General features: G+C 37.6%; 1 protein-coding gene across 6 annotated transcripts in view; it reads right to left on the bottom strand.

Annotated features, from left to right (window-relative positions):
- Positions 1-477: 477 nt before the first annotated feature.
- dab2ipb (DAB2 interacting protein b) overlaps positions 478-14254 on the bottom strand; it is a 112570-nt gene continuing 98793 nt past the window's right edge. For 4 of the 6 annotated variants that reach the window (XM_060862823.1, XM_060862821.1, XM_060862826.1 and 1 more), the window contains 10 exons: positions 13838-13982; positions 13136-13372; positions 12768-12969; positions 11741-11919; positions 10719-11592; positions 9925-10047; positions 7998-8200; positions 5792-5824; positions 5070-5157; positions 478-3558 (listed from right to left, as the gene is read on the bottom strand). In XM_060862823.1, coding sequence (XP_060718806.1) covers positions 3391-3558; positions 5070-5157; positions 5792-5824; positions 7998-8200; positions 9925-10047; positions 10719-11592; positions 11741-11919; positions 12768-12969; positions 13136-13372; positions 13838-13982 — 2252 coding nt within the window. In that variant the 3' untranslated portion in view covers positions 478-3390. Of the gene's footprint in view, positions 3559-5069; positions 5158-5791; positions 5825-7035; positions 7397-7997; positions 8201-9924; positions 10048-10718; positions 11593-11740; positions 11920-12767; positions 12970-13135; positions 13373-13837; positions 13983-14254 lie in introns of those variants that run through there. The other 2 variants (XM_060862822.1, XM_060862825.1) reach the window with 2 other exon arrangements.

The raw sequence follows: 14254 nt of genomic DNA, 5'->3' as shown, positions 1-14254 counted from the left end.
TGACACTGTTGCTGTCTAGCTAAAGAGTTAGCTCCTTAGTTAGCATAGCTGTGTTACTAGCGATAAAACAGAAGAAATATATGAGGAAAAGAGAAGCAAACATCCCAAAGTTCATGTATAGGCAAAGAAACAAAAAAAGTCCATGTTCGTTGGACATTGGTATTGTTTCACCGGGCTGGAGTTTGAAGGTAAGATAAAGTAGAAAATAGTGACTAGCGATTTAATGATTAGCCATTTAATTAGCCTTCTGTATATATATAGACCTCTTTCACTGAGGATTTTGAAAAACCTGAGGCAAAACAGAAAATGTTAACAGAAAATTAGTAGTGGTAGTAGTCATAATAATAATAATAATAATAATAATAATAATGTGTACGTGTTAAGTATCAGGTACAACAGTTTTAGCCACAAAGCATTTTACTGTGCATCAATGTATACGACACTGTATAACAAAATCAAGACAAGAAGGCAGATATATAAAATATCTAAATAAAACTTTAATTATCCTAGTTGCTGATGTACATTTAAATTGCACAGCCACAATTTCATAGTTCTTAACATGGACATATCTCTCTGTACATTATTGTTTCTCGTCCTCAAAAGAAGCCAATACTTTAAACATACTTACAAAAAAGGTTTTCTACAAGGATTATACAACATATAACATCGTCTCATATTCATTTAGAGATTCGTGTCTCTTCTTGACAAAGCTTATATACCACATCGACTGCTGAGAACAGGTGTAAGTGCCACCCGGATATCTGACGAACGAGCGCGAAACGGAAAAGGACCTGGAGATGTTGGAGAATACTTTGCTTTGTGTGCTGCACAGTAAAAAAAGAAAAAGAACCAACACGATGACTTAATCACTTAGCCGATGGAGATGTTCAGAAGAGATTGTCATTTGGGAAAGGCCTACGGTTCAGTTGGATGCGAGCGAATGAAATATGTGTGTTATAAGCATGGTTACCAGCGCTTTAAAGTTGAATGTTCATGTACACGCCACTGGATAGAAATCAGGACGATTTCAAGAAGAAATGCACAAAACATATTAGGATAGAAAACACTAAAAATCCATTTCGGGGCTGTTCAGACTGCACATTTTTTTGCATCTACTGTAAAATGGGCACAATGTGTAAAAAAAAAAAAAAAAAAAAAAAACGAAAATGGAAGGAAAGCTCCAACCCCCCTAAGACTTTCTAAATAAACATTGATGTTAAATTGTACAGAAGTCCCTCCAGGTTTTTAAGTTTTTTTGATAGCAGAAATTACTGCAATATTCGGTATAAACGCTGCGATATTCGGAGAAGCTTGCAATTTTTCTAAATTATTGCAGAATTTCTGCAGATTTGGGCCATGGCACCAAACACATTCTGCCAAAGCCGTCTTCGATTCATGTGCATCAAATACGAGCACAGCTATCGTAGAAAGTCTTTACATACGTCTCTTCACTGGTGGGAGTTGAAAAGAAGAATCCAGTGCTTGTAAATTTACTGAATCATCTGTAGTTTTCTAAAAGAAAAAAAAAATAGAGAGGGACCGATTTTGCCATTTCTAACAGGACTTGATCTAACTTAACGATCTCATACTTTCCATTCAAGGGGGACTTTTTAAAAAAAGTGCATAGTTAATGTGTATTTAACAGGGCTGAATAAAACGATGATGGTTTTTGTGCTTCTTCTGTGCATTCTGTAAACTCTCTGGATAAAGAAATCTTTTGCAGCATGAGCTGAACGTAGATTAATATATCATCGGAACAACTGCATTCACCACTGGATATCAAAAATAAAAGGACACATCGCATTAAAACAGCAGTAACAAGGTAGGAAATGGAATCTCTAAGTCCTATCAGCAGAACACAGAAGTTGGAGTTCGTATATATGTATATTTATATATTTTTTCTTTATATTTTATTTCATAGAATATTTACAGGACACATCTGTTGTCTTGCTAGAGCAGATAGATTGTTTTTCTTTCTTTCTTTCTTTCTTTCTTTCTTTCTTTTCTTGAACATTTTTTCTTGAAAAATATCGATGCCAAGGCTTTGTTTCATCTTTAGATTATTTTTTTGCGGGCGTTTGGCTGAATTAAAGCTTCAGCATCACATTTCACCACAGTGCATGTTATGAATACCTGCATGTGGCTCCGTAAGCAGTTATGAACAGGAATACAAAAATATACAAGCTCTATGTACGCTGAAGGAGTACGGACTATACCTGGCACCATACGGAACGGAAAGAGAAAAATAAAGACACCACAGCCTTCTGAGAAAGCAGGCACCAAAGTGGGAAACAAAGCAACACACAGAGATCGAACTCACGGTTGTGGCTGCTGACAAGCTAATGTTAATAATAAGAATGCTCATTAAGATTTTAACTGCTTTCATGGCTAGTTACAGTAAAATCAATTTTTAAAAAGTCTGTGGAGGCCGTTTTAAGCCGAAAGGCTAATAAATAATGTATAGGATTAATGGGAACTGACTGCATACTTGGTGTCTGGGAGCCTCAGGAAGTATCGACTGTGTTAAAGTGGGAACTATATCTGTAGTATATCTGTGGAGGTAAAAAAAAAAAAAAAAAAGGACAGGAAATGGCATAGCTAGCAGAATAAAGTGCTATCAAAGCTTTAGGAGGTGATTTCTGAATAATATTGGTTATAATTAATATAATAGTTTATTATATATCGATATTTTATAAGATCATTTGGTATTAAAATTACTCTGTAATTATTTTTTTTAGCGCTGAAATGTTGCACGCTTCCGGCCGGTGTGTGGCTAAATATACATTACACATAGAATTAAGTGTTCCTCTCTTGCCAAGACTAGGTTTTTAAAAATAAATAATACTTTTGACACAGATCAAGGAATAAAGGAGCTGCAGTTCTTTTTTTTTTTTAAGGCTTATTACGTTAATAGCTCACAAAGTGCACTATATTTGGCCGAAGTGGAGTCAAGTCCATGTAAGAGAAGGAGTGCAGGACGAAGCTTGGTATTTCTAGAACACTCAAAGCTTTAAACAATGACCTTTTCCAATGATTTGGATGAGGGATCAAGTTGGATCAAGTTTGTATTGTCCATATAAATAAAGTGAGGTACCAGGATGTCCTTTTTGTTTTATGTCTGATAGAGATTTCCACCTAGTGGTTTGTCCTAAACTGAAGTAGCAGACACTTCTGCTAGGTCACAGCCATAAGTCTGAGGTTTCACTCGTGTCTTTGTCCCAGAATAGAATTTAGCAACTTTTTAAGTCAGTTCCTTTTTCATCCCAAAGCTCATCCTCAAGAGACATAGTCAAAAGCATTTTTTTAACCTCCAGTAAAGTCTGGTTGCGTCTCCTGTCCTCGTCCATTTTTTAGTCCCAATTAAGATGTGAATTTTTGTCTAATTTGTCTTCAGCAGTTGGAGCTGTTGCGAAACTCTCCGTTCTCAGTGATCTGTAGCTTGGTGGGGTTTGTGGGCGAGATGCCGTTGCGTGTCTGCATGCTGTAGCGTTCCTTCAGCTGAGACAGAGCGCCCATGAGCCTTGCGTTCGCCGCGTCCAGAGAAGCTATCCGCTTTTCCTGCAGAGACAAAAGAGAAACGAAAATGTGGAGTTTCCTTCAGAACCGTAAACATAGATGTGGGCAGAGTTTACTCTCATGCAGGAAAGAGCAGGAGGACAGCTACAAAGCTCATGAGACAAAACAAGGGAGCATCCTGAGTGCAACCATCATTTATCTTCAGAGCAGCTTTAAACTGGTTAGTGGCTGGAATTTGTTTACATTTTTTATTTTGGTTCATGTCCTGAATTAACACATTTATTATTGCTTGTTCTCCTTATGTCATTATTTGTCTGTCCCTATTTGGAGTTTCCGCCCTAGATTACTTTAATGATTTATTTAAACTGTTTGTGTTTGCCTTTTGTTTGTCACAGAGTAGAGGTTTAATTTCCGTTGTGTTCTGCTGTTATGGAGCCTTTTTTCTTGCGTTGTAGCGAGATTGATTGATTTGATCACCAAACCATAGCCTGTTCATTGACCCTGAGTATTGCCTAGTGTTTTGAATATCTTCTAGAAATAAACTGCTCACCTGCACTTGCATCCTCTTGCATATATCTCATGATGCGCCACCATGAACTATGATCATTTCCGCAGAGAATATTGTGTTTCCTTTAGAGAATTTTTTTGGGGCGATAAAGACTATTGAACCAATAAAAGAAGATGATTTATTTTCAGCCTGCTGAGAAAAGCATACAGACCAAAAAGAAACTTAATGAATAGCTCTTGATGTTTTTTTCCAGCTCCAGTTCACGCAATCTCGGCTCTCATTCCATCCCAAAAATCCTTTTAATTTGCATGTTGGGTTAGAGCTAGAATCTGTAAACCTACTCTCAGTGTGTTTAAAGCACTGATGTTGAATTCTTATCTCTGATCCGTCAGAAGGTGTTGATTTATTTTCAAGCTGTACTAGTTCTGTAACCTTATTGTTACTATAGCAACAGCTCATTCATAAAGACTTGTTTGATGGAAGGTCTACATAATCTAAGCCTCAAAACTATATTTGTCTTTAAAATACTGTTCAATCAAAAAATAAAATAAAAAATAAGAATAAATGTAAGTGAAGGATATGTTTTATTCTTTACAGATTTGCCCATTCATGTTTCTTTATGAACGTGTAGGTGATTTATATTTGGGTAAGTGTCTGTGAGGCATCTTTAAAAGTGCAAAGCCTTAATTTAAACCTTAATTAAAAACATGAATTATTAGAATTTAATGAATTTAAAAATGTTAATTGACTGGAAACTGAACTTCATCTTGCAGTGAGAAAATAGATTGGTTATACGACGGCTCCAGAGATGAGGATCGAACCGGAGACCCTGGAGCTGTGAGGCGGCAGCTCAACCCCCTGCGCCTCTTATTATTCAGTAATATATCAGTACTGTTAATGCAGCCTTTCTGGCTTGATCAATTATAATCACTATTGCTTCTGGGAAATGTTTTCACTTGAGTGATTATATATATTTGAATAAAGTAAAAGGACAAATAATAATAATAAGAATAACCAGTGCGATTTTTTTCCTTTTCATTCGTACCTGCGCGTCTATAATTTTCTGCTTGGAGTCGACTATGGACTGCATGTTAGCATGATCCTTCTTGAGTTCATCTTCGACAGACATCAACCTGCATTTAAAACAAACAAATAAACATTTTTTTTTTTTTGCACTAATTATTCATCTGTTGTTCCACATGCACATTAAAATCTACAAAAAAATCTACTCCGGATATACAAATAAACTCACAAATAAACCAAGACTAGAGGGTCAGCACTAATAAAAAGGAAACCCTGTGCTAGTTTCCCACAGTATTTTTAGTCTATTCCAGTGTGCTGCCTTTTCAGTAAATAATGAGCTCTCAGTTGAACCCATTGCAATAAATCACGATCTTAATCAAAGTGCACAGCAAGAGAAAAAATGACAATTTTTTTTTTTTACATTCAGTGTATTTCATGTTTGGAATAAAAAAAGTACTATCATGATCCTGTTCTTCTATTATTTTATGCTGCACTAATCAAGTATATACACTCAACACATAACACAGTTGCTTAGCAACTGGTAAAAATTGGACACCAGTAATAAATTAGCCTTAGGGCTGATGCTAACGATTAAAGATACAACGTTGAGGCAGAATCAGTGCACAAACAACACAATATCCTCGGGATGATTTACATTTACCTCAGGTGTGCTGGGAAGTGACTAATAAACAACTCTGAGTGACTGAAATTATGCTGTGTTTATATTTAGCTTCGGACACTAACCAAATTTCTGTGGGTTCTGCCGTATTAAGAGACCTGTGAAGCAACAAGAGAAAGTTTCAGAGATTTCTTAATACGGGACATTTTTATAAATATAGTCAACATTTGAACAACATTTCTATAAACAATTTAGACTGAATATTCTCTCTGATGTTTTGAATGTGATATTTAAATTCTGCTTGTATTTGTTTTTGCCTGTTCAATTCGCTAGCAAGGCTCTAGCTAGCTTCTAAGCTAGCTAACATAGGTAGTGGTCTACACAGCCTGTCATGCTCCAGTCACGAGTCATTTTGAATCACAGATTAAGTCATTCCAAGATTGTTGATAGAGTGGCACTTCACTTTTTTTTTTATTTCAACAATTAGCACCTGGACTGACCATAAAGACTTTAATAGTATTTTTTGGGATTAATGTTCCCACAACTCTCCCTTTACCCTCGTGTAGCGTCCCTTATGAATTATAGCTCCACTCTGTAACTTAGATGAGTGCCAGAGTGAATGAGACAATTAAAAGAGTAAGTGGGCCAATATATAGGTTTGATAGGAGCAACGGTGAGAAACTGAAGACAGACAGACAACATAAGGTGTGATCAGCTTAACAAAACATATTTATATAAAAGCTGTATATTCATTCCAAAATGGTATGTAAACAATGAACAAATAAAATACATACATCAGCAGATTTCAAAATCTAATCAAATTAAATTTAGTTTGGCCTATTTATAACGTAGTTTCTAATTTATAAAATCAGACCTAAATTAGCTTTTGACTTATTTATAATTTGAATTTTCTAATCTATTTATTTGATCTAATTTTAAATAGCTAGAATATATACACTTTTCCCCCAACAGTTTTAGATTTTTTCTGATAAATGGTTAATCTACAAAGCGAAAAATAGAAAAAATAGAAAACAATGGAAATAAAAATACAGCTGTATGCTTCCCCAAAAACAATGACAAGGGAAAATTTTAAACACTCCAGAACAACAATTAAACAACAATATATATCAATAATAATTCAAATTCAATTGAATGTATAAACAGTTTTGAGATGATTAAAGTCAATTAAATTTTCCAATATCAGTTCTCTTCCCACAGAAAGCGATCCAACAAGGTTAGCTGAATGTTCAGGCCTACTGTCCTGTTGACCAAAAAATAAGTAGAAATCCGTCTCGAGGAGAAAAAGTTTGTCAACTCACATTGTCCTTTCAACACAGTTTTGTTCATCCAGGAGGAAAGTAAAAAATACAATTCAACTCAACGAATCCTCTGAAATCCATTGTTTTAGCAATTCTCTGGGTGGCTCGCTATCACAGGACACGCGGTGGCATCTGTTCAGTGTTGTCGCCAAATCCACGTTGAAAACACTGAAAACTCACTCAATATCACTAGTGAAACAGACGACTGTATCACTCATATATCTGCCGATTTTTCTTAACCAAACTTTCTGTCTAGTTATGCTCATAAATGTCCATTTCTCTTCTCGTAAATCATACAAATCAACCACGTTTCTTTCTCCGTTTCCCTCTCTCATCTCATCTCACCACGTGACTCGTTTTGTCTTCGCTGGTTTGTTGAACCCTCGACTATTAATTTAAAGACATTACGTTCTTTCAACATGGAAAAAAAGAAAAAAAATCACCATTTTCATATTTACAACAATAAGTAAAATAAAATCAATTTGAATGTTCTATATAACAAAAATGAATTTTTTTTCGTAATTATTATTTTATTCCTTTAAATTCCCCCTAGCTCTACTTATCTCTACTTATAGTCTGCTTATAGGGTTACACTTGCACACACTAGTATAAGGTAAACAGTAAATATTAATACCACTGCGCTGCTGAATTCCCAAATCTGCCTGAACTTGTATGATAGCTGTTTTACACAAACTAAGACTACTAAACTGATTTTAGAAATGTGGTTATTTAGCTAATGAACAGGTACAACTGTAGACAGTGACGCTTTTTGTCAGGAGATGTTAACAAGTTTGGGAAGGAGTCTCCAATTTCGGTGCATTAAAAGATAAGAATATCTGGCATATGAAAGTCTTTATGCTTTTAGACTTTCTAGTTTGTCTGTAACATGACAAGCATTTGAAACAATAAAGGTTGGAGAAGAAAGACGGAGGAACTGGTTATTGCTGCTATAGTGTAAGTGAAAACTGGAGCTAAACTATTTCATGGATGATTTACATTAAATGTAGCTCACCTACTAATGATGCTCTTCATCTGCAGCTCTTTGTCCTCCTGCTGGCGGTGCAGTCTCTGCTCGGCTTCCTCCAGACGGTTCTGGTACTGCAGGAGCAGCTGCTGAGCCTGATCGTCCTGAGAGTGCAGCCGAACCTCACACTGCTCCAGCTGCTGCACACACATGCGTAGCTGATCCTGCAGCATGGCTATCTCTGCCTGATACTGAGAGAGATTAGGAGTGACAGTAAGTACACACAGACATGCCCTGCATCTGCAATCGCAATTAGTTTATTTACAGCCAATTCTTTATAATATTTGCTATACACTCAGGACATTTAGGTTTGAGGTCAAAAGATAAATACAATTTAATAGATCAGATTTTTATTTTTAATTTCCTGATATTTACATCAGATGATATGTGTTAAACAACTTAGAACATGGCAGTTTTTTTTTTAACCCACCCATTTTTAAGATCAAAAATATTTTAAGTGACTTGTCTCTTGTTGCCCAAGTAAATGTTTAAATAATTAAAGGCTCTCAATGTCTACTCTTGGGTTGAGTCCTGGGTCAAGTCAAGTCAAGTCAAGTCAAGTCAAGAAGCTTTTATTGTCATTTCAACCATATATAGCTGTTGCAGTACACAGTGAAATGACACGGCGTTTCTCCAGGACCATGGTGCTACATAAAACACCTGTGAAATCTAATTTATTGTCTAAAAGAGTAAACAAAGACCAAATTAAGACCAGATAAATTCTATGGAAAGTCTAAGGGAGAAATACTGAAATTAAGAAAAGAGGGAAGATCGATCAGCAATTGCACAAGCAGTTGGTGCTGGCAGTACAACCATTTCGAACGTCCTGAAAAAAAGAAACCACCGGTGTACTGACATTCAGACTTCCAGAAGGTCAGCCAAGAAAAACAACAGCAGCTGATTACAGAGACATTGTGAGAGCTGCAAGAAAGACCCATAAACATCACTGTAAGTACGGATAACTTTATTTCTGAGAGTGTATACGCAACAATTTAAAGCAGAGTAGGGGAAAATATTGAGGAGCAGCAAACAAAACTTTTATTTTTCATTCCCTCATACCAAGACACACAGACACTCAATAACCAAATTTGTCACAGCAAGAAGGAATTTCTGAAAAATAAGGCGATTGACTAAAATTGAGCTGCAAGATTTCTCTATAGAGAGAACATGCATATGATATACATCGTGGAATTTGAAACCAAGAGGACACAATCATTATTTTATTATAAACCTAAATGTTTGAGTTATTCTATTTTATTTTTTTTTTACCCAGCCATATTATATATATATAAAATATAATATATTTTTTTTTTCCTTTTTTCTTTTTTTTTTCTTCTTTCTTTTTTCTTTCCTTTTCCTTTTTTAGAAAACAAAGATGAAAAACAGCTCCGAGTATCATATACATAAAATGGGGGAAAAAAAAAAAAAAAAAAAAAAAAAAAAAGGGATTTCAGGGGGGTACACACATACAGACAGACAGACAAGCAGACATAGATAGACAGACTAAGACAGACAGACAGAGACAGACAGACAAACAGAGAGACAGACAGACAGACAGACAAACAAACAGACAGAGACAGACATAGACAGACAAACACACAGACAGAAACAGACAGACAGACAGGCAAGGATTCCTCGCCTGTCTGTTTGAGTTATTTTTTAATCCCATGTATTTATGTAGCATTAATCCCATGCTACATTTTATACACTACCATATCTACCACAACATATTTTCCCCTAGGCAAAGACGTTCAGGTCCAAGGTCCATGTTGAAATTTGCCTGAATTATTTGTCTTCTGCTCATTTCATGATTCCTTGTGTGTGTGTGTGTGTGTGTGTGTGTGTGTGTGTGTGTGTGTGTGTATGCCCACATGTGTATGTGTGTGCATGTGTGTGTATGTGTTTAGATTATTACCTTCTCATTGAGGACCTGATCATCCCTGCGTGGATCTGTCTCTGAGTCCTGCTCTAAGTATGGCACATTCATTAACCATGCAGCCGTACGATCCAGCGCACTGGGGATCACAGGGGAAGGGGCCTAATGCACGCACATACACACAAAACATTACTTTTGGTAACCTCATTAAGATAATATCAGGATCTTCTTCTTATTATTTTTTTAATTTTTTTAATGTGTCTGAAGTATTTTTTTGTTTATGCGTGATGAGGTAACACAGTCGTCTATTCGTGGACAGATATTGTATGGCCTTGGTAACTTTACAGTCAATAATGAGAAAGAGAGAGAGATTTTGGTGCCCTAGGGTCTCCATCAATCAGGCCAAATCAATCAATTCCCTAGTGAGGAAATGCCCTTCCTGTCCCCTTCAAAGAACAAATATGATCATTGACAGCAGTCCAAATGCTGAGGGCAAACCCCCAGCTTGTAATTACAGCCCTTTACTGCAGGAAGTACATTGTTGTAGTAAGAATAGTTTCTTTAATGCTTTCTCTTATAAAGAAACTATGGCCAATATGATCCTGCAGAGCAGACTGCAAGGATCCGTGAATAGAATATTAGTCATGCTATTAGGAACTAGCATGCTTCGTGGTATATTTTTGGTAGGTGGGCAGAATAAAACATGACAGGTTATGCTGTTGTAAGAAAAAATAATAAAATTTGGGGTGGTAACATCAGTACCTCGGGCATCTGGCATCTGGTCATTCATTCATACAAATGAAATTATGCAAACACAAACAAGAGAAACAAACCTTGTGCTGTGACCGCTGCTTTGTCTCAGGACTGTCCCCTTTGGACGATAAGCTCTGTTGACGAAGTCTCGCACCACTCCCTGGCCAATCAGGTGACGATGAAACAGCGCTGCCACTCGAGGGCCGTGGGTAAGGGGCAGAGCTCAGCATGCAGGGAGGAGTCCGTCCATGGGGGACGGCAGGCTGAGTAGGTGGTGGTGGTTGGTCGATTCGACGCTGGGGAGCAGCACTGTTTTGCCGTGGCACTGCAGATTGGCATCCCCCATGCGGTGCTTCTGTAAGTGAGAGCTGCCTTCTTGTAAACTCACCAGAGCGTCTGACCAACTCATCCCCAACTCCACCTCCTTGGTTCAGGAAGCTGAGTTTCCCACATCCAGAATCCTCGTTGTTACTGTGTGAGCTGAGAGAGCTGTGACATTCCGAGCCAGAGTCTCCACCAGTTGGAATTCTAGGAGACAAAGGCAATCCTGCTGCCATCTGGTACACGGGGTTCTGAAAGGAGAGAGGGGCAAGGAGCTGAACCGGCCTGCCTGGCAGCACCTCTGCCGTTGTATTTGATGACTTCTGCCCCAACTTCTGAAGCGTGGGGCCTCCAGATGGGTTGCCATGTGGTGCCCGGGTGTTCCAAGGCACCATGTGCTTTTCAACAGCACTTTCTGTCGAGACTGGGATGAGTTCCAAGGACCTGGTGGCTTCCTGTAAGTCCACCAAAGACAGGCTTTTGGCACCATTGGACAGGCCAAGTTCAGGCTCATTGGCCTCGGAGTAGCTGGAGCTGCGAGCAGGTGAGCCATGAAGACCTGAGGAACGTGTCACGAAAAACAGGTCCTTGTTCTCTGGAGTTGGTGAGGGGAGACGAGTGAAATCAACCAGGCTAAGTTGGAAAATGGAAAGTGGAATAAATAAATAAATAAATAAATAAAATGCTAAGGTGCTAAAGGATTTTAAAATACACAACAGATCTGATACAAAACATAACAGAACATAGAGGAAAAGATTTTCATCATGTATTTCTGGGTTACCCTGATAGATCACTGTCCATGGTAAGTTTCTGCAGGCTACTAGAGACACTGCATCCAGCAGGCGGAGGGGAAGGTGTGCTATCAGATGGCGCAGCAACCTGAACACTCGATGGATTAGTCAGTGCAGTGTGAACATCTCTGAGGATTCTGGGTAATGGACCCAGTTTGCTGGTGGCAGCCTGAAAAGAGAGACATCAAAGGCAACATTAAACAACTCACCTGTAATAGACCATAACATATAACATTGCAAGGCCACAAAAAAGACATCTTAAAGGTGCTGGGCAGTGGTGGCTCAGTGGTGAAGGCTCGGGGCTGCTAATCAGATGGTCGAGGTTTAAAGCCCCAGGACCACCAACCTTTGGCTGAGGCTGACTTTCAGAAGCGCCAACACTTTTTTTTTTGAGGTATTTAAAAATAAAATAAAGCTTTAAATGTTTGGCCTACTTTGAATCCTTAAATGATTCAAATGGATTGGGTTTTGTGGTGTTGTGTGCTACAGAAATGTTTCATGCTTTTGAGATCAAAGGATGTACAGGCTGAGAGAGAGAGAGAGAGAGAGAGAGAGAGAGAGAGAGAGAGAATCTAATATCCATCCCCTGAAAGCACGTAATATACCCTATGGATTGTTCCTGAATCAATTTTTGATTCTCTCCTACTGTTTATCTAACTATAAATCAGTCACTGGGAGGCCAATGGAGTTCTCATGTACAGCTCAAAACCTGTGAGAGAAAAAGTGATGGATTTATGTAAACACGTTATTCATAATTTAATTCCAAAGTGCAACTGAAAAGATTTTTTCTTTTTGGAGTCCAAAGTTGTTTTAAGGAGATGGAGTTTGCACTTACAGTAGAGCATAAGGGGAACTACGAACATACAAGAAATGATGAATCAGAAGAAAATGTTTTTTTTCACTGATAACATAAAGAATATCAAGAATTTGCACTTAATCAATATGGTCTGTAATGATTCACTACTTCAGGGCTGAAAGATAAGTCAAGCACTTATCTCCTCTAGCAAGAGGACCCACCTGATCCATTTGAAACACAACCTCAGCTAGTAAGGAGTGCAATGTGGAGAGCTCACGGCCAAGGTCGATGTAGCCTTCAAAGCCAGCAGTGTTGGAGATAGTCTCGGGGTTGGAGATCTCAAGTAGAAAGCGTTGCATGTTTGTCCACTCATGCTCCAAAAACTGGTTCATGAAGGACATGTACTCTTCCTTATTGCCGAACCTTGCAGATCGAAACCATTGTATCTGTTACTTTATTACAAACACTAAATATTTCAAATGAATTAAAGAAAGATATTGAAAAAATCTATAGCTATAAAATAAAAGGACAGTTAATGGAGAGTAAATTAGTCATCTAGAAATAATATTGATATTCGAGCGGTACACACTTAGTGAAGTTGGCGAGGTTCTGCGTGACCTTAGCGATGAGTGTAAGTGTACGAGCCGTGCGTTCATCTGGATATTCCTGCGTCAGGTTGAACAGAGACGGTGACATGATGGCCGGACACAGGAAACGCAAAAACAATGAGGCACTGATCAGACGCTCGCTGATGTCCGGACGCCCGCGGTTACCGCATTCTTGCCTCCAGGATGCAAACACTTCTTTTAATTCTCGTGGAAAAACACTGGAAAAAAAATGAAAAAGGAATTACAATATTTAGCTTTTTGGGATGTTTAGTGATCTGAGTAATTCAACATGCTTTCAATAACAATACTAAGTGTTTGTGGGTTGGAGGGTTTATAAGTGTTTGTGGTTTATTTTACTCAAGATTTAAGATTAAAAAGTGTTTATGAAGTATTTATTCAGTATTTAAACGTGTTTATGGAGTTTCATTTTACTAAGAGCTTAGATTTGAAAAATATTAAATAAAAAAAAAAATGCATTTACAAAATAAATATTTAGCAAATGTTAACAGTTTTAAATGATTTGGGAAATGTTTAAGGTTGTTAATGTTAATCAATTATAATAATTTATATCGAACATTATTGTAAGTCTTTAGATTAAATTCTTCAAAAAAGCAGGTACCTCATTATGTTAGATAACAGTGTTATCAGTGTTATTGCTCTCTGTAAATAATTCTTCAACTTACCAGTAGGAGTTGATGATTTTGCAGAAGGCGAGTTCGCAGCACATCTTCAGGTTGCTCTGGTGTTCAGAAAGGTCACTGGTTGAACATTTCGAAGGGTCCACTTCACAATTTTCATCTGACTCGTACAGTGCTTTTATAAACTCTCCTAAGGAAAGAAAAATTGAGAGCAAAGTGAAAATGAGCGAAGGAACGACCTTGGCAGCCATTTCCACACTTGAAAAAAACAGTCATATCTGAACCGAGAACCGGTTCTTATTCAGAAGGACATTTCCACACTTGAAAAAAACAGTCATATCTGAATAGGGTTGGGAACCGAGAACCGGTTCTTATTCAGAACTGGTTCTGTTTTTTAACAGGAACCGGAACCGTGCAGAATTTTTATGTTTCGCTTCCAAACGCGGTTCCGATGCGATGAAC

Source organism: Tachysurus vachellii, chromosome 26 (assembly GCF_030014155.1).
Source record: "Tachysurus vachellii isolate PV-2020 chromosome 26, HZAU_Pvac_v1, whole genome shotgun sequence".
Lineage (NCBI taxonomy): Eukaryota > Metazoa > Chordata > Actinopteri > Siluriformes > Bagridae > Tachysurus > Tachysurus vachellii.
This window is presented reverse-complemented; position numbering and strand designations above follow the sequence as displayed.